Below are 21,211 nucleotides of genomic sequence, written 5' to 3' on the forward strand. Positions count from 1 at the left end.
CTGAATGTGAATGAAAACTCGATTTTATTTGGCAAAGTCATTAGGCTTGGCGAAAAATTTTATAATCTGTTGTTGTTGTGAATGTGCACCACTAGGTGGCGCTATTATCAAGGAAAGTGCGTTTTGGCTAATAACTCCCACATACTTTGTCGCACCTTCGAAAACCTTATATCCACGCGTTCAGTGAATTGTGCTGAATCTCTTGATATAGGCCACGCCCATTTATGCTTTGCGTTTTTTTCACTAGCTCGCAAAATGTCGCAAACCTACTTTTTCGAACTCCTCCAAGGCAATTTCACCGATTCGCACCAAACTTTGCACACAGCATCTGTGGACCCTCCTGACAAAAAGTTATCAAAAGAATTTTGATATTCAAAAAAATACTCAAGTTATTAAAAAACAACTTCCTGCAGATTTCGTTCCAACCAGGAAGTGTTGCATATCTCCACATTGGTTTGTCCAAATGACGTGAAACTCAGGATACTACTTGCTCATGAGGCCCAAAGGCTCTGTGCGAAATTGTGGCCGATGACAACTAGGTGGCGCTATTTAAATTGAAGTATTTTATATCTCGACATCGGTTGGTCGGATGAACACAAAACTTGTTACACTCATTGCCACTGCCCTCCTGATGACAGCTGACAAAGGGGTTAGTGATCTGACACTAGGTGGCGCTCTGGTGGCAGTTTCATTTTATATTTGGCACTGTGCCCACACCATAACACTTATGGATATGAAATTCATAGGGGTGGTATAGACTGGCCCCTGTAACTCACACACCAAAAATGACCAGCAGGTGGCGCTATTATCAACACAAACCATTTTTGCCTAATAACTCCCACATACTTTGTCGCACATTCAAAAACCTTATATCCACACGTTCAGTGAATCTTGCTGAATCTTCTGATATAGGCCACGCCCATTTGCGCCTAGCGTTTTTTTTCGCTAGCTCGCGAAATGTCACAAACCTACTTTTTCGAACTCCTCCCAGGCAATTTCACCGATTTTCACCAAACTTTGCACACAGCATCAGTGGACCCTTCTGACAAAAAGTTATTAAAAGAATTTTGATACGCCAAAGAATACTCAAGTTATTAAATAACAACTTCCTGTGGATTCGGGTCAAAACAGGAAGTGTTGCATATCTCCACATTGGTGTGTCCAAATGACATGAAACTCAGGACACTACTTCCCCATGAGCCCCTAAGGCTCTGTGCAAAATCTTGGCCCATGACCACTAGGTGGCGCTATTTAAATTGAAGTATTTTATATCTTGACGTCAGTTGGTCGACTTAACACGAAACTTGGTACACTGATTGCCAATGGCCTCCTGAGGATAGCTGACGAAGGTGTTACCGATCTGACACTAGGTGGCGCTCTGGTGGCAGTTTCATTTTATAATTGGCACTGTGCCCACACCATAACACTTATGGATATGAAACTGATTGGGCCGGTATAGACTGGCATCTGTAACTCACACACCAAAAATCACCAGCAGGTGGTGCTATTATCAACACATAACCGCTTTTTGGCTATGAGTTAAGACATGCGCGCACAATAACGGGGCAATGGGTCCGGGTAAGGAGCACGCCTCGACAGCAGCACGGCCCGACCCGCGTGGCCTGCGAGGGCCCGTTCATCGCTGCTTGCAGCTTTAATTTTACATATATTTTGAAATATTTAACATATAAAAAATCTTAAATATACAAACACAATGTTAGTGTCAATGTGCAAGAAAAATAATTTTACCCGTATGTTGTGGTTGCACGTTGCTCATCGGGGTTTAAAATACAGGGACTCAATGAAAACTGTAAATGTTTCAAATAAAATAAAGTATTTTAGTAAAAGTTTTTTTTGTTTTTCTTTTAGTTCATAAATATGTAACATATATGCATAATTCATATGTAAATGAATTGATTCAAACCTTTTTGTAAAGGATATCCTGTCAAGGTGTGTGATAATTAAAGTGGTACCCTCCAGGCTCATTTCAAGTCTACATTTGATTTTTATACCACAGTGAATTGGATGGACACCAATGGCTGTCATATAGGATATAAGAAGAGGACAAATTGTTACCCAAAGGAAATGCATTTAGTAGAAAATGGGTTAAAACATGCAGGAATACCAATTTGGTCATTTAGACCTTTATTGACCTCTACCTATAACAGACCCGGGGACTTAAATTTAACATTTGATGCCAAACGAAGTAAGAATTGTGCCAAATGTGGATGTGCCATGATTGTAATGTGGGACTGATTTTTGTGTACAGTCAGTAAAGAGTAACACTGCCTGCCTCCTCTGCTTCTGAATGTCTCAGTATCACCTTGATGCACATTTACCCATACTGGAAACTGGTATGACACCATTAGATTTTAGTCTTGAGGTCTAACATATGATACAAAGAGTCTTGTTGTGGAATATTTACTTAACATATTGTATCACGTGTCATCACGACGACTTTGGTGTGCAGTACCAGTCGAGCTCTGTCAGTCGGACTGAGCTAATGTTTTTCTGACTCTTCGCCACTGATGATTAGGATGCAAATGTCAAACTAACATGATGATGACAGTGATCAGATGAGACAGTCAAACAGAATGTGTGTTGCTCTCTATGTGCGCTACTCATTTGTTTACATTTCAGTTGATATGTTCATGAGCAGGAAAGGTTCGTTAGAGGCCAGAACATGATTTGTATTCTTTCTCCACGTCTTGGACAGGTTGTTGGGTACTAAGTGAAACATTCTTCTTTTTTTCTTTCTTTGTTGATCGCGCACTGATCACGCACTGTTCAAATAACCAGTTTATGACACCTGTTCCACAGAATTCTCTCTCCTTTTAGACAAAGTACCCGATCAGTCATTCTACATCGAAGGACCATAAAAGTGGTGTTACATGTTTTAGATCATTAACAACAAATGGTGTGTGCACATTACTGCCATCCATTTTCAAAGCATGTTGTACACTGTCAATCAGCTGTAATACATCAAATCTTCTTTCAAATACATTTGGCAGCATATCGGTTCAACTGGAATGAAACTTCAAATCATAAGTTGACTAATTATCCAGCTGGTTCACTTAATTAATCACATTGTTGTTCAGAAACATTGTAAGCTTACTTCCTGCATTGTATTCACTTTAAAATACTGCCTTTTTATTTTTAAAAAAAAGTTACATGATGGAGGTTGTTCTGTCTGTCCATACAGGCATCATGAAAGATCAATTTGAAATCGAATCCAATTAGAAACTGTGTATTTCAAATAAGGTAGGTTAAATTAACCAAAGTGAAAATTAAAAGGTGGCAAAACTACTGTCATAGTTTACTCTAATTTGGAGGAAGCTAATAGAAATCTGACAAACTCGAAGAGAAACCCAAAGACATATCTTATAATTATCTTTAAACTTACATATTTTTTTATTGAAATATTGATGTTTCCCAAACTTTATTTGCCCAGTTGCCAGAATAAAAGTTACCGTTTCTGCAAACAACTGATTTGATCAGATTTGTGTCATTGGCCATGTACCATATTGACATTTGTACAAAAATGTCATATCATGGTCACATTGCATGTTACTGCCTTGACTGTCATATCTGGAGTGGTGATGTGGTTATTCGCGAGAAGGATGCTAGATGCTAGATACAGAAGTATCTGCCGCCATCTGACAACAGATACAAAAGTATCTGCCGCCATCTGACCACAGGTGTTTTTTCAGTTACTAATCAATCAGGAAGTGGTGAAATGATAACAATTTGTCAGATTCCCCACATATAAGTTGCAAGCTGGAACACAGCAGTGCAACATCTTCACACAAAGGACACCCAAAGAGAAACTACTGTAAATTCTGCAGCAAATTTTAAAATCATTGTTGAATTTTTGTAGTCCACTGAAATGATAAGAAGAAGGTTGGCCATCAGTCTGAAACCTGATGGGATGCTTTGCAAAATGGACAACAGTAATCTAAAACATGTGAAACCAGCAGTAATGGGGCTGAGGAAGAAAAAAGTTGGGGTTTCAATTGGAGCGGCATCACAGCTCCAACTGAAACCGTTTGACTTTCCTTTTGCTTGTGTTTGTTGGGGTGTGATGCTGCATTTGCAGTATGTCATATGGGAAGAACTGCCTGCGTGGTTTTTAAAACGTCTTTCCCTTCGGGCACAATTGCAGCATTAGGGAGAGAAAAAAGGATTCATGCACACATTTACATACAGTACACACAGAACATAATCTCTGCTTCTGATTGGCTGTGATATCCTCTAAACACTTGTCTTCTGTTGTTCCACTTAAGTGCTTTTCTGTGATGGACATGTCGAGGCGTAAATGGAGTGCTATTCATGTGATGCAAAAGCTGAACAGTGTGAATGCTCGTGGCGTGGTGTTGTTGGACAGCCATCATAAACGCAAAACCTGTTGAAGGACTGAAAGTGTACCAGGTCCAGTTCAGCTCCACCAGTTTTGGATCTCCATGAATCACCTGCTGGTGGAGAGATGTCCAACTCCACCAAGACATGGAGTGAAGTGAGGGACTGAACCCGGTCCACCCAGCTGAGCCCTGTTACAGAGATCCACTCTTCAACTCCTCATTGTGAAGTCTTTGATAAGCTGGAATTAATATCATCAGTGTACATACGGAGAGGAACTCAAAACAGTTAAGTCCTCTATAACTACAAACCCGATACCTATTATTAACTATAATTACCTATTTTTTCAGCAATAAAAATATTGTCCAAAAAAAACTGTCTGAAACTGTGGTCATTGGGCTTCAAGCACTGTGGGGGACACTGGGAACTGGACTGTATGTGGATTTACAAACAGCTTATTTAATTTCAATAAAGGATTATCTTTGAAAACCACCAACACATCGGGTATAGTTCAGACAATACTTAAACATCTGCAAAGGACACTTACTAAATATGATCGTGAGCCATTCAAAACATAACTTATGATATATTAAAGCAATTCACCTTAAATACTGAAATTAACAAAACAATAGCAGTATACCTGTACAGTATGAATACATCCAACTGCATGTAAGGGTCACCTGACCATCATCCTGGCTGATTACTGGATCTGATATTTAGCATTTTATCTGATTATTGTAATCAGGGATTCTTCAGATGCTGTGTGCACTCCTCACAGCTGAGCTACTGGAATATTTATAGTTTAAGACCTCACGCTGTATAGCAGCTAGACAGTAATTATAATTATTAAAGGAAAAGTTCGGTCAGTATCTCGTCACCCTGATGCTGATGGAAAGTCAGGTGAAGTTTCATAGTCCACAAAACATTTCTAGAGCTTCACAGTAAAACAGTGTTGCAGCATTTTCGTCAACAACTGGAGTAGCTGGGGACTTGTTTTAAAATGTAAAAAAAAAAAAAAAAAAAAGATATTAATAATAATAATTAGAAGCAGCTTATTGATTTTCAATAAACAGCAGTCAAATAAAGCATGAGACATGTAATCTTGAGCTGCCACAGTGTACAGTTCCACTGAGTATTTATATCATTTCATGATATATACATACAATCAGTGCTAAATCACGTGTATAAAATGTCTCCAGTATTTCACCAAAAAATGCAAGATTAGTGTAAATCTGAAAATGTGTGAAGTGGAACCTCAAAATTAGAAGTGTGGATGTTGGTCTGCCTGGGTCAGGGCTCTGCAGCGGCTCCCTGTGGCTTTGACATTTTGCATGGAAATGAATTATACATATATATATATATATATATATATATACATATATATATATATATATATATATATATATGTATATATATGTATATATATATATATATATGTATATATATATATATATATATATGTATATATATATATATATATATATATGTATATATATATACATATATATACATATATATATGTGTGTATATATATATATGTTTATATGTATATATATATATATATATATATATGTATATATATGTATATATATATATATATATGTATATATATATATATATATATATATATATATATATATATATATATATATATATATATATATATATATATATATTTATCATCCTCACTGTTTTAGTCCTACAGTGATTCTTACATTCTCCAACAGTAAAAATGCGCAGCCTACACACAGAATTGTATCTGTTCTATCTATCTGTCTCTATCTATCTGTTCTATCTGTGTTTTATGCTCAAGCCCGAGGGTTGATTGCAGTATGTGGCTGAGGGTAAAAAAAAGAAGGATTAACTCACACTGAAATGGACTCAAAAAAATGTCACTGTCCTGTTTTTTTTGTTTTTTTTACTTTTACTGTTTTTAAATCTAGGCTGCCGCTATGTGTTTTATTTATTATCCAATGAGGCTACTTTTTATTTTGTACATTTTGACAAACACAGGGAGGACTTAAGTCTGCATATATAGTTCTGTATTGCTACTCTATTTCTATGTATTGTAGGCGAGTTCTTTTGTTTCATAAATGCACCAAAACATGGCATCATTCAAATGGAAATGCAGAGTTCAAGTACCTTATACTGTAGGCATCAGTAGCCCTCTGCACAGTTGCCACATCATGTGAAAATATAAATGAATGCTCATTAAAGCCTATTAATAATCTTGATAGGCTAATTTAGGCTTTCTAGGCTGTTACTTTCATTATAAGACACAAATATGTTTTGCAGCTCCAGACAGATTTTTTTGATGAGGACAGGGCAGAAATGGCACTTTTGATCATAAAAGTTGCTGACCCCTGGCCTAGGTGTACTCCCCCACCTCACCCAAAGCATGCTGGGATTGACTGATATATCCAGGTTCATGTGTGGAGTTAATATCATCACTGAGCACACAAACAACACAGAGGTGGGGAATGAAGTCACTGCATTAAGTCACACAGCCTGAAGACTTTTATGACATGCCTGAGTTGAAGAATCCCAACAGTTTAATTCATCAAAATACAAAAATAGCATTTTTACAATAAAGGCACCACATGGAATGTTTGTTGGTACATTATGAATTAGAAGCTGTGCTCAGGTAGTGACGGCTAAAATTATTATTCTCCCAAAATAGATTGTCCTTAACTAACACTACAATGATGAAAAAGAAAGGTCTCATCTACACTTCAGCAAGCTAAAACATTGTGACAAGATTTTTCAGTGTTTCATGTACATCTGAATTGTCTATTTCTATTCATGTTCATATAAAAATATATTTTTTCAAAAGGAAAACCATCTATGAATGACCAGATGTTCAATTATCTACTAAGGTGCACCATAAGCCAGTATGTCAGAACATTACTCGGCATTAAACAATTTCCTCTGTTCATAAAACCTTACAGAAACTCAACTGTCCAATCTTACTGACCGTACAAGCATGACATTGTAAGTGAAGTAGAAAATTGATCAGCGAGCTCAGAGACATCCAGACAAGAAGGCTACTTCATATTGACAGGCACGAGTGTCAGTCTCTGAAAGAGTCCTCTCATTAATGGCTAAAGGTCGGCACGACGTCAGACAGGTTATAGTGTGGTACCTGTGATTTAAAGGAATTGTTTAAGATGTTGGGAAATGAGCTTTATGAGCGGGATATGTTCAGCTGGATATCAATCTCATACAGAGCTGGAATCAAGATATTGGTTAGCCTAGCTTAGCATGAAGCTAGAAGCAGGGGCGTTATTATGGATCCCACTTCTTTTCTTGCCAGACCCGCCCTACTCTGCCTCTGATTGGTCCACATCTACTGTTTTTCAACGATGGACCACACCTGAGCTAAATACATCCATCACATTTATAATAGGAGATGGTGAGAGAAAAGCAGAGTTCAACTGACAGGCACCTTCTTCCAAAAAAAGAACTAAAAAAAAACTTTAAAAAAATTTGGTGGCTGGACAATAAGACGGAGGGAGACCTGTGGGACCTGTGGGGTCTGTGGGGCCTGTGGGACCTGTGGGACCTGTGGGACCTGTGGGGCCTGTGGGGCCTGTGGGGTCTGTGGGACCGGTGCACACTGAGGTTGCCGTGTTTGGTTTCACTGTGTCTTTATAGTCAGTAGCTTAACTGTTGTTAGCTCATAGTTCCAGCATCTAACTTCCCTTAAAACCACAAACTGTCATTAGTGCTTTTCTGCTGGTACACAGGTTAAACCAAACAACAAATACAATGTGTAAGTAACACAGTCAGGCCGGCTGTGGTGCCCTGCTTCCACTCCATATGCTAAACTAGGCTAACCAGCTCCACACAAGCAGACACACGATTCAGATTAATCTCCTCATCTTACTCTGGAATATGACTCAATCTCTAAAAATGTTAAACAATTTCATCAAGATCAGTTGAAAACAGCATCAAGAGATGAGTGGATTAAATTCTACACAAAAACACAGTCTTCTGTAAGTCATCAACATGTCTTCATTTTTTTCCCTTCTCCTATTTAATAAGGCATGATTGGATATTTGATCCATTTGAATAGAAAGTGAAATTCCACACAACTATCCACTGCTGATTTTCCTACATGTGCGCAAAACAGATTATTCCTGTAAAGGCTGTTGATTTTGTACATCACAATGTTTTGGGATAGTCTTGGAAAACTGGAGGTGGAGGAAGACATTCTTCTTGCTGTAAGTTATTCCAAAGTGTAGTCCCGGGTCACTATAGTCTCTTTAAGGCCAGTGGGTAGTACTTGAGGAAGATCCTGCGGGCGATCTCGTACGTGTCTCCCTGAGGCTTGGTCGGGTATTTTCGGCTGTTGTAAATGAATCCCTTTTCTACCTGGAAAACTGCCTGGTTGAAGGAGTCCTGCTTGAATGGTCGTCCGCTGTCCAGACATTCTACCAGGGTGTGAACGAACAGGCCCCATCGCTGGGCGTAGTAGTCCTCCATGAGGCCTCCCCACTCTTTGCTGGCGTAGTCCAGGATCTCACCACTGGGACCCCACAGTGTAAGCTGGTTTCTGGCGTTCATATCATAGAGCTGTGCCTCCTTCTCATCTAGGCCTAAGGATCGGGCCCGCTCCAGCCACGTCCCCAACAGGAAGTTGCGGTCACTATTAAGCAAACGATTGAGCTCAGGCAAGAGGTCATAGAGCAGAACCCCGCCTGCAGTCAGTAGCTCTGGCAGCTTTTGTTTGTGGAAGGCATCTGCGATATCCTGGTAAAAGGATGTCGTCAGGACTTGTAGGACCTGCCGAGTCACATCCACAAGATCGTACCGGAAAGTCTCTTTGGACATGAGAGATGGAGCCACCTCCATTAACAGTTTCCAGGCTTTGTACAGGTCAGCCGGGTCATACCACCTGTCAGTATTCATGCGAAAGGAAGGCCGGCGCACCAGTGGGCTGTGGTTGTGGTTTCGGTAATGTGGCACTGTGCAGTTGTAGACGCTGGCAAACAGGAGCCTCCATGCAGCAGTCAGGTTCTCTTGTGTGCTACCGTAGCGGCGTGCTGCATACAGCGACGCCCACTTGGACAAGTTGACCGGCTCCTTGCGCCAGGCCAGCTCGCTCATCAACTCGAACATCACAGGATTCTGCTCAATGCCCTCGGGTGTCATGCCTATGCCCACCAGAGTGGAGTTTGGGAAGTGTAAGGCATTGAAAGGCCCTGAATTGATGCTCTCCACTGTGCCAAAGAATCCACTGTTGCCCCCAAAGTTCTGCAACATGCACCAGATGAAAGGCTGTCCATAGAAAGACTCTGTGTAGGAGAAAATTGGCTCAGTCTCTGCAAACAGGTCCAGCACGATCATTCGTCCAAGGGGCACTCCATGTAGTAGGGCCTGAATCTGGGCTGGCTTCCAGAACCAGGCAGCACTGAAGAACAGCCAGCCTTGCATCAGCCAAATTGCCTGAGGGTCAACTGGGGAGAAAAAAAGAGATTTGGATGAGGGACAAGACGGGGACAGTTTTTGAAATGGTTGGAATCAGCAGGGAGCTAGAGCAGTCTGTGTAAGAGAGTTGTACAACAGGTCGTGCATTGGTCATCAAACTGGGGCAATTATTGTACTTGTTGCCAAAAATAGCAGCACTCAGACAGACACAGTCGGTTTTAAAGCTCTCAGTGTGAACAGGATGATGGTCACTCACCTGCAGTCATTGAGGCAAAGACAGAGCGACTGACTGCAGACAGGTAGGCGGGGTCAGAGGAAGGTGGAATCATCTCATTGAAGGTGTCGGTGTTGTAGATGTGATCCGTACCAAACTGCTTCACCACCTGGGACAGATAGAGGGAGCCGATCTGGAGGAAAAGCGGGTCCCGAGGGTCTAGGATATATGAGCATGAGAAGCTGCAGTTGAACTGAGCCCACGGCCCCAGTCTGGTGACATTGGCTTCAGGATACAACCTGAAATATATAAAGAAACACATCAGTGATTCAGAGCTTTGACTCAGAAATGGACTTCTGTACACACCTGACCGATAAATCTGATTTTCAGTTCAGTTTGAATATAACAGTTTTTATCGGCATGGCATTTTAATTTGTTGCCTCGTAAAATAGCTCGCAAAATAAGACGATACCAAAGATACATTTATAGTTAGAAACAATGTTATCTTTGGCATCTTCTTCAGTACTATTTCAATTAATTTTATTATTATTATATATATTCTGCACTACGAACATCAGGTAGATGTTTCACTGTTTTGTCGTTCAGCACAATGACAATAAAGACCTGAATCTTGAATTACAGCCCCTGATCCTGATGTTCAGCAGCTAACTCACTGTTACAAAGCTCACAGGCACTGAGCCAACAAACAGAGCCTCTGTGGAAGCAACACACTCGTTCAGTGGCTAACGTACACACACAGCAAAGAGCAGTGACCGCCGGGCCGAGCAGCCTGAAACATTAACAAGCACGAGTCACCTGAGGATTCCTTTGGGAATGTTCCCAGAGAAGGCCGGCAGCACAGGGATCATACCGAAGGATCTCATTCGCTCTAAGATCTTAAACTGTGAAAAAAACAGACAGTGGAAGTGAAGTGTCATGTGAGAGGAGTCAGTCTAAATTCATAAACTAACATTTCAAGTCTACAGATGATTTGGTAACACTTCATTTAACCACTCTGAACACGTCTTTGACAATACCCCCAAACTACCATGATAATTACTAAAATGTTTTGAAAATGACCCCAACATAACTGAATAATAATATTCTGCTACTTTCCAACAAGCGGTTAATAAATATCTGGTAACCTGCTGCTGGTTTCTGCTTAACTTCCTCTGATCATACCATTTTTTAACCATTTACATTCTCACCAATTCAATGATCAACACACATTACACATTTTTTGCTAATGTATTGTTTTCTGAAAATATAAAAAGAGTGACATTTAACTTGAGTGGTGTGAAGACAGTATTATTAGGCCTCAATAGGCACTTAAGGAATGAAACCTGAAAATGAATTCATTCATTCTCAGCTTCAATGTTTAATACAACAATACAACCACTCGGTGGTGCCATGTTAGAAATGTCCTGATTCTACACATAAAGGCAACAGACTGTGTTGAAGAGCAGGGAGGTGTCAGTACTTGGAGATAGAGCTGGTTCACGTGCCAGGACTGCGGCAGAGGCCCACCGAACCTGAACATGTTCCCCATACGGTTCCAGGCCAGAAACGCCGGTCCAGAGAAGAACTCCTCGATCTCTGTCTGGTTTAACCCGAGAGCTCGGTAGACCTAAAGGAACACAAGTTAATATGTTGCTGTTCACATGCTGCTCTGCGTATAAAGGTTAGATTCATGTCAGAGATTGTCATTGCAAAGGTCAAAGCCAAGACGTTTAATAACTTAATAACGTCATGTCCTCCACTCACTTGATATCAGTTCTTTTTGGTTTTATCTTCTTCCTCTTACTGCGCTGAGAATGATGCATATATATTGTTGAACTAAATCTGCTGCTCACTTCATTGACTTGTAGCACTTTTCTGCCAATCAGAATCACTTTAGAAGCACATTTTGTTGTTACATCTTTTCCAGAAAATAAAAAAAGTTTAAATCCAGCTTTACAAGAGCACTACACTGACAGGCTGTCTCTAACTGTTCCTGTTTGTCAGTAATATCATCACTTTGAGCCTGAACACTTCTCTCGTACCTCTTGCCACAGGGCTTCTTGGCCAGTGAAAGCCAGCGGCAGATTGATTCCATTGAGCGCCATCCAATCGATTTCTCTCTCCCATCTTGGCCAGTCCCACCACACAGAGGAGTAGCTGAAGGTGCAGACGTTCTGGTAATACCGGAATCTAGATACAATCACACACAAAAAGAATTATAATTAAAATGATAAAATCATTTGTTCAAACTACAAAATCCAACCCCCAACAGACGAAAAGTTAAAACTAAAACTAAACTAAAAAAGCAGCTGTGAAAGGTCAAATTCATTGTGATTGTTTTATCACAAGACTTGAGACACAGAGCGAAGCCTTTCAGTCGCTGGTGACAGGGCTGGGCCAACTGGCCTTAAAATAATATTGCGGCACCGGGTCAAATGCCAACTAAACATTTTCATTTGTGGCACTGGTGCACCTGAAACACCTGAAGAATACCCCCTCTGAGTGTGTAGATTGTTGCCTTTGAACAAATATTGGCCTATAAACATATTTTCTGTAGAAGTTTGCACAAGAGGGCAGCGCTGAGCTGAGCAGTGCTGATCTACCGGCGCATCCAGGTGAAGAAGAAAAAAAGACTGAGTTTGAGAATGTATTTGTGTTAATCATTCATTTAATTTACTTGATTATTAATTAAAATTGTGATTATCACTCATGAAATGTGATGCACCATACTAATTAAGTAACCTTGTGTATCTCTGTTTCTTTATGATTTGTGCTGAAGGTTATCAACCTGAACCTGAAAACTGAAATAAATGCAAAAGAGAAGATTTGAAAAAAGGAACTGAGTTGTCCACTGCGTCCTCTGTTGTGATCTAGGCCTCTTTTCAAGTTTGGGCAGATATTGAGGCAGAAGAAATCAGATAACTTGACAATTATTGTGTTCGCCTGAAGCAGGATTTTATACTATATTTACTGTGTTTGTGTGCAGGTTTGACACCGTGCCGTGTGCTGGGAGGAAGAAGCGACCCGTGACCACATCATCATCATTTTTAAATGTAATCTGCTGTAATAAACATTATCTTTACTTCATTCACTAGTCTCTCCTTATTGACAGGAAACAGTCAGGTGCACCAGTGTAAAGTTAACCTGCAGCCCTGATAACAGTTGTATAAAGTCTGAACTGGCTCTGGAGGAGCTTTCTCAGAAAAAATCACTCAGGCAATATCTTCTCTTGTGTAATCTCAATTCAGGCTTTGAGAAGTTTGAGAAGTCAGTTACAGCTGGTACTGTAGGGAAGATGTGATTAAGAGTAGGATTAAGTGTTTATTGAGCTCACATTAAGGACTAAAAGTCATGATATCTCTGCCTCTGCTGCTTCAGCTTTGACGGTTTTCTGTTCTCCATTTATCTCTCATAAGTCCTCAAACTTTACAGAAGTACAAACTGTAGCGGTTAGAGGTGTGGAAACTTCTCGATTAGTAGATGCACCATTATTACCATGTGGAAGAATCTGAATCAATGAAGTGACAGAACATAATCGTGAATTTGCAGCCGACACAAAATGATATCCTGCGAATGTTGATTGTTGTAATCGTTGTTGTCTGAGCTGAGATGAAGTTATGAAGTTATGTTGCAACGTCGCTCTCTTGCATTGAATTGTGGGCAAACATTAGGCAATGGCTTTAATACAGTATGTTGGGAGATGAGAGAGATGGGAGGCGGAGATCAGCAGTGAGTGATGAACTGCAGACGGATTTATGTCTTGTTTTTGTAATGTTTAGAAACTGAGGTGGGCCACACAGATACTGGAGTTTATATTTATTTACTTGTATCAATTGATGGAAATGTGGCTGTGGACAGTAATACCTCAATTATCATATTGTCCCTTCATGTCCAATCCAATGTGCTGGAGCACACAGAAAAACAAACTGTCCAAATACTTATGGATGCACTGTATGTTAAAACCAGATAGATGAATCCAGTTTCACTATGGTAATTTCCCATACAATAAAAGTCACAAACACAACTAACGTCAGTGTACGTACAATGAAATGATGCTTGAGATAAATTAAAAGTAGTGATACGTGGATCTGAGCCGTAGCTGTCTGCACCTGGTGAATGACTGAAGCCTCTGGCTGCTGGCTGAGTGATGCGCCCCCACTAAGATATAGTCATGGGAAAACTAAACTGTGCCACTCTTGCCGTGGCTTTTTCAGTTTAGCTACTGTGCACATGACATAACTGGGGTGAGCTGATGCGGGGCTAATGCACTACAGATAATTGAAAGGAAGGGTCCTTTAAAGGGCCCTGCCGCGGTGCGAGTGTACATAGTGCTCACAGTAAACAATGAAAAATAGTGTGTGACAACGCTTCATTTGTCATGCAGCCATGCGTTTGGCTGTGCTGTGCTCCAGTGGAGGGGGCTGGGGTCACATGCCCCCCAAATACTGCAATCATAGAATTCAAACACACAGACATACCGTGGCATCCTAGTTCCTCAACACTGATAGTGATATCATGAAAATAATTTGTGCTCTATTCATTGGGCAGCATGGACATTTTATATGTTCTCAGCTGCTGTTGAACCATATTTACTATCAGCACTTCTGTGGCTCTCAGTAAATGAGTGGTGGCAGCTCGACCTGGTGAAGCTCTGTGGCTGCCATTGAGAGGAGTTGGCACGCATCCGATGTGCAGCAGTATGAAATGGATTTGGTGGGAAAACAACATTTTCAAATGTGGTGTGAGTAAAATTGCACTGTCAGTAAATTCCCCCGAGCATATGATACACAGGCCAAACAAAAGGAGAAGTATTCACAATGCTGATGCAGCAGCCACAGCAATCTTCATCTGCCTTTACATAAACGGGACTATGATGGGCCAAGGTGGGAACGTTTTGCAGGCGGAACCAAAACCATTTCAATTTAAGCCTTTACATTTTAAATTTGCTTTTTTGAATTTCCTATTTCTTTAAATGTTATTATGGCCAGATTATTCCTATAAGTGTGGTAAAATAATAATATTTTACATTTTTACATCTTCTAATTTCCTATTTTAATTCTAATTATGACCAAAAATCATCCTCCATATCCTCCATTTCTGACTGAATATATGAACGCACACTTATTTATAGCTAAACAATCAGTGGTTTCTTTAACCATGAACCCATGTTGGTATAGTTAATGCCATAAGACATCTGAGGTGGATGGGGAAACAAGAGATGAACTACGAGCTGGGCAGTCTGTATGTATGTGATGCGCTGAAGATATCTGGAAAAACTGCTCGTGTTTTCTTCTGCACATGCTAACGAGTTATTGCACTGGAAGCAAAGAGCAATGTCCTCATTGGCTCGTACTTTATCCAGACTTTTAAGTGCATTGTCATCAGAGCGAGGTAGCGAAAACATGAACATCTTAATTTCTCCAATACAGATAGCAGTGCCCCAGAAAAACCCTGAATAGATTTTTAAAATCTGAATGGGAACATTGTTCCCGCCCGACTTTTGCTCCCAGAACAGCGTCGCAGAGCAAGCGCCCCCTATTGACATCTATTGTAGTAGCAGTTTTGAGGAGGCTACTTTGCCCAGTGTTTATATGTCTGTCTGTCTGTCTGTGTGACAACAAAACAAAATGACAACCATATAAGATGCAGTCATCAGAATTTACAGGTGTGCAGCTGAGCTCAAAATGAAGGCTTGGTTTGAAGTTAGGTGTGGTCCGACACATGAGTACTGAGTGATCCATCACGAGTCTCCAGTTGAAAATGTTTTTATGGGAGGTCTGAACTGAGATGGCATGTTATTATTATGTTTTTATAGGTGATATAGATCATAGTTTTTATGGCTTGTTACCCTCTCTCTATATATATATACATTAACTTCTATGTAAAAAATCATGCAAAAAGTTTTGAGATATTTTACCTACATAAAAGGATAAGTTCACCCAAAAATGTAAATCCAGTCATCATCTCCTCCCCTCATGCTGATGGAGGTGAAGCTTCGTAGTCCACAAAACATTTCTGGAGCGCAACATTTCCAACATTTCCAACATTTCCAGTGCAACATTTCTTTTACAGCAGAAATCTTCACCGTAGCTGTGAGGCTACAACATAAAACAACCTGTCTGAATCTCGACCATGTGTTGAACATCTCTTCAAATTAATTTGTGATCTTGGGGCTCCTGGAGACTTGGATTACACCAGACAAGCTGTATGGAGCCATTTCTGGGTTTCTTCAGTTGTTTTCCAACGTTTTGAAACAATCCTTAACTACCTCACGACTGAATCTTTATTTTTGGGTGAATTTATCCTTTAAGCAACACCTCAATGTAAAAATATCATAGTGTCAAAGTATTGTATAAAAGTATCAAGTACCTGAGAATAACACGTATGACAGTGTAATGGTAATAATGTACCTTAATACTTTAACTAAATAGCGTGCACTTATTTTCCAGCACTTCTATGAATAAAACAGCCTGCAGTGTAACCAACTGTGTGTAGGCTGGCCTGCTCTATGTAGACACTAGATCTATGTAGACACTAGATCTATGTAGATATACACCGATCAGCCACAACATTAAAACCACTGACAGGTGACGTTAATAACATTGATCATCTCATCACAATGCGATGTTCTGCTGGGAAACCTTGGGTGCTGGCATTCATGTGAATGCCACTTGACACGCACCACCCATCCAAACACTGTTGTGGACCAAGTACACCCCCTCATCACAACAACACTACCCGATGGCAGTGGCCCCCCAGCAGGACAATGTGCCCTGACACACCGCAACACTGCTCAGGAACAGCTCGAGGAACACAATAAAGGGCCAAAGGTGTTGACCGGGCCTCCAAATTCCCCACATCCCAATCTGATCGAGCATCTGTAAGACGTGCTGGAGCAGGTCTGATCCGTGGAGGCCCCACCCCCCAACATACAAGACCCAGAGGATCCACTATAAAACGCCCTGGTGCCAGACACCACAGGACACCCTCAGAGGTCTTAAGTCCATGTCTTGACAGGTCAGAGATGTTTTGGCTGCACAAGGGGAACCTTCACAATATTAGGCAGGTGGTCATAATGTTATGCCTGATCGGTGTATGTAGACAGTAGATCTATGTAGAGACTATATCTATGTAGATCTATGTAAGCAGTAGATCTATGAAGACAGTAGATCTATGAAGACAGTAGATCTATGTAGATCTATGTAGACAGTAGATCTATGTAGATCTATGTAGACAGTAGATCTATGTAGATCTATGTAGAGTATATCTACGTAGATCTATGTAAGCAGTAGATCTATGAAGACAGTAGATCTATGTAGACAGTAGATCTATGAAGACAGTAGATCTATGTAGATCTATGTAGACAGTAGATCTATGTAGATCTATGTAGACAGTAGATCTATGTAGATCTATATAGACAGTAGATCTATGAAGACAATAGATCTATGTAGACAGTAGATGTATGAGGTATTGTGTCACGCGCACAGCAGCTGTTAGTTCGGTAGTAACCGGTTCGGCTCGCGTGCGTCATGAATCACAGCTCGCGCTCGAGCCCTGATCCGGTCGGGGTCCAGAGAAGAGGACACGAACTCGAGGTGACGATGTGAACAGCTGACCATTTGAAACCAAGCAGGACCGAGCCGCGGACACACGGTACTGGACCCTGCGAGCACTGACCTGTGCGGCGTGTTGATGCGCAGGACGCCGGTGAGCCTCGGCAGAGGACGGGGCAGGTCCAGCTGGTCACCGGACCAGGAAACATGGCAGTTACAGAAGTATTTCAGATAGTTGTAGATGCCAGAGGCCACGGCCACTCCGCTGCTGCCTGTGGCCACCACCTTGTTGTTCTTAGTGGACCGGAGCTCACACAGGTCCAGGCTGTCGTTGGAGAGGCTCCTGTTGACCGACACGATGAACTCCGTGGATCTGTTCCCGAGCAGGCGCTTCAGCAGCCCCACCACTGCTCGCCCCTGCGCCTTGTCGCTGGCTTTCGGTTTGAGGTGGTCCAGAGTGGCAAACTGACAGTAGGCACCTACAAAGAGACCCAACACGACGACCAGAACCAGGCTGCGGCTGCTTCTGGGTGGCATTTTGACGTCCAGTCAGTGAAGGCACAGTTTCCCACCGTGGCTCAGGTTTAAAAACAACTTGATTTCTTCATTTGCAGAAAACCAGGAAGCGCTGCTGTACCGAAGGGCCGCTGTCCAATCAGAGAAGGAGCTGCTGCCTGGATTGTAAGTCGCAGCCTATCAGAGGAGGTAGTTTCTGAAAAAGCCATTTGTATGAGAAGCTGATCGTCCTGTGTCATGTGATGGTAATATTACAGAATTGACCTGGTTTACAGGCTTCATGTGATCAAACACCTTTACACCACAGTGACCCGCTGACACCAACATCCCCACCAATGGTTCATCTATTCACTGTCTGCATGACCCTGGTGTGCTCAGTGACACGTGGAGACTGAATGTCATATTGAGGAACAGGCTCATATCTGGTTACCCAGATCCTCCACTTCAACTGTGGTCAAACGCTGAACATATTAAACAGGTTGTTGAAAGCGACCGGACCAGTATTGAGAGTGACACCCTGAGTGGAGGCAAGGCAAGTTTATTCCTACAGCACAATTCAGACACAAGGCAACTCGACGTGCTTTACAGGGGCATAAAAATACATACAAATAAATAAAAAATTGCGTTTAAAATACATTAAAAACAAGCAGGAAGACATCAAGAAACAAAACATCAAAACAAGTTAAGAAATAGGAAAGTAGGCTAAAATAGAAGAGGTTTAAAAGAGACAAGACTAGAAAATAAAAGTCACACTGCAGTTCAAAGCCTTGATGTGAAAGTGAAAGGCTGTGAAACAGAAAGGTATTCAGCCTTGATTTAAAAGAGGTGACAGTTGGAGCAGACCTGCAGGTTTCTGGGAGTTTGTTCCAGATAAGTGGTAATAAGTGATAATGAACACTGCTTCTCCATGTTTAGTTTTGACTCTAGGAGCTGAAAGCAGACCTGTACCTGACGACCTCAGAGGTCTGGATGGTTTGTAACATAGCAGCAGATCAGAAATGTATGAAGTGAGTGTTGTTGAAGCCCTGTTATTTCTTTAAGCCATGTCCACACACACAGGGACAGACTTATTCACTCATATCTTCAAAAGAAAAAGGTTGGCACTTTCACATGTATGAAGGTTCGGCTGATGTTCACACAAACAGAACTTCTACACACGGTAGTTTTATTAAGTGTGATACCACCTGTGTTATATATCTGTCTGGTCCATGTGTGGAGGGCTGCTTTTACTTAGGCCATACAAAAAGACGCTCAAGGGTCGAATAATGATTCTTTATTGCGTCTTCAGGGCACTGAGCACATCACACCTTTGGTCAGGGGAGGGGACAGGACACTTAAATTCAACCGAAAGGAGGCTTTTTGGATTCATAGACACAGTATCCTGGTCTCAGTGACACTATAGATTTGACATCTGGGAAAAAAAAAAAAAAAACTGTATTGCCCCTCAGTATATCTATGTGTTTCACCTGGTTTGTCATTATATGGGTCATGTGATTGCCTCCTATTGGCTGTTACTGTTATATAGGTGGGGCCACATTGTGTTGTTTGTGACCTTATTGTAGAAATCTGTTGGCTTTTATAATGTCGCCCTTTTAATGATTTAGCTTTTTAATATTTCCGTCCTTGTTTTTAATAATACAGTTATTGTTTATGGTTAATACACTGTTTAATACAGTGTATTGAATTATAGGCCTATGTAAAAGACAGTGAGGACAGACAAGTAACACTACCAGACTGAACAACTCACTGTAACAGAAAGACAAAATACAAATCAGAACAAAATCAGACACATTAGCATTAATACTCTATCCCTTCCTGTAGAGGGTATTAGTGTTCTTTACCCAGTCCAGTTTATTATCTATGTGGACCCCCAGATACTTATAATCCTCCACAATGTCCACACTGACCCCCTGGATGGAAACAAGGGTCAATGGCACCTTGGTCCTCCTCAGGTCCACAACCAGTTCTTTGGTCTTTGTCACATTGAGCTGTAGATGGTGCCGCTCACACCATGTGACAAAGTTGTTCACAGCAGTCCTGTACTCATCATCAACACCCTCACTGATACATCCAACTATTGCTGAGTCATCCGAGAACTTCTGGAGATGACAGGTCTCTGTGCAGTAGTTGAAGTCCGTGGTGTAGAGGGTGAAGAGGAAGGGAGAGAGGACAGTCTCCTGTGGGGCCCCGGTGTTGCTGACCACTCTATCTGATACACTGATACATATACTGTGGTCTGCCTGTCAGATAGTCAACAATCCAGGTCACAAGGGTGGAATCCACCTGCATCGCTGTCAACTTCTCACCCAGTGGAGCCGGACAGATGGGGCTGAATGCACTGGAGAAGTCAAAAAACATGACTCTAAGTGCTCGCTGGTTTGTAAAGGTGGGCGTAGACACAGTTGAGTAGGTAGATGATGGCATCTTCAACTTCTTCCAAGTTTGGGCTGATAGACGAACTGTAGGGGGTCCAAGAGTGGTTTGACCAAGGGCCAGAGCTGCTCCAAGACGAGTCTCTCCAGGGTCTTCATGATGTGATAGACTCATTATGAAAAAAGCGTCTGTATAAAGGTGGATAAATTCTTTTGTGCGTCACAGCCCCCTGAAAATGACTCGTTTCACTGTCATAATTTGAGCCATTTGGCCAGATAACATTTGGAAAGTCTAGATTAAATTATTTTATCCATCATCAAGTTAGCTGGGCACTAAACTGTAAGTTATCCACCTTGGTCTGCAATCCAGGTATTTTCACAGCCAGGAAGTCAAACTTTTTTGGCTTTAAAACACCACTGAGCAGCTTTCATAAGAATGACCGGGGCTCTGTGTCCAGTAATAAAACGTCCTTGAATAAACTGCATCCCAAATTCCTTCCTTATTCAAGTGCCACCACCGGATGTTGATAACGCGTCATCACTTCGCGCGGCACAATTTAACGTCTTCACCTGGGTCTCTTACGTTTAGATCAGAGCTGAGCGTGATAAAAACCCATGTCTACTGCAGGGTCAATTGACCTGGGTGCATATGCAGAGTTTACACATTCCAATTGCACAAAAAAAATCACGATCTTAGCAGGTTTAAGTGGGATTTCTGACCAGTAGAGAAGGGCTATTAGTGAACTGAAAAATATGACCATGGCTCTCCA

General features: G+C 41.3%; 1 protein-coding gene across 1 annotated transcript; it reads right to left on the reverse strand.

Moving 5' to 3' along the window:
* Positions 1–6,890: 6,890 nt before the first annotated feature.
* Positions 6,891–18,190, reverse strand: naglu (N-acetylglucosaminidase, alpha). The gene is made up of 6 exons (XM_073489853.1): positions 17,678–18,190; positions 12,043–12,190; positions 11,481–11,627; positions 10,817–10,902; positions 10,043–10,299; positions 6,891–9,815 (listed from the first exon to the last, which is right to left on the reverse strand). The coding sequence occupies exons 1-6, from the start codon at positions 18,088–18,090 to the stop codon at positions 8,611–8,613; spliced, it is 2,256 nt and encodes a 751-aa protein (XP_073345954.1). The 5' UTR covers positions 18,091–18,190; the 3' UTR covers positions 6,891–8,610.
* Positions 18,191–21,211: the final 3,021 nt, after the last annotated feature.

Source organism: Pagrus major, chromosome 20 (genome assembly GCF_040436345.1).
Source record: "Pagrus major chromosome 20, Pma_NU_1.0".
Taxonomy (NCBI): Eukaryota; Metazoa; Chordata; class Actinopteri; order Spariformes; family Sparidae; genus Pagrus; species Pagrus major.

Coding starts and splice junctions, on each gene's coding strand:
- naglu (XM_073489853.1), bottom strand. CDS start 18,090: ATGCCACCCAGAAGCAGCCGCAGCCTGGTTCTGGTCGTCGTGTTGGGT. Junction 12,191..17,677: donor CGCATCAACACGCCGCACAG/GTCAGTGCTCGC, acceptor GATTGTATCTAG/ATTCCGGTATTACCAGAACG. Junction 10,903..11,480: donor TGAACCAGCTCTATCTCCAA/GTACTGACACCT, acceptor TTTTTTTCACAG/TTTAAGATCTTAGAGCGAAT.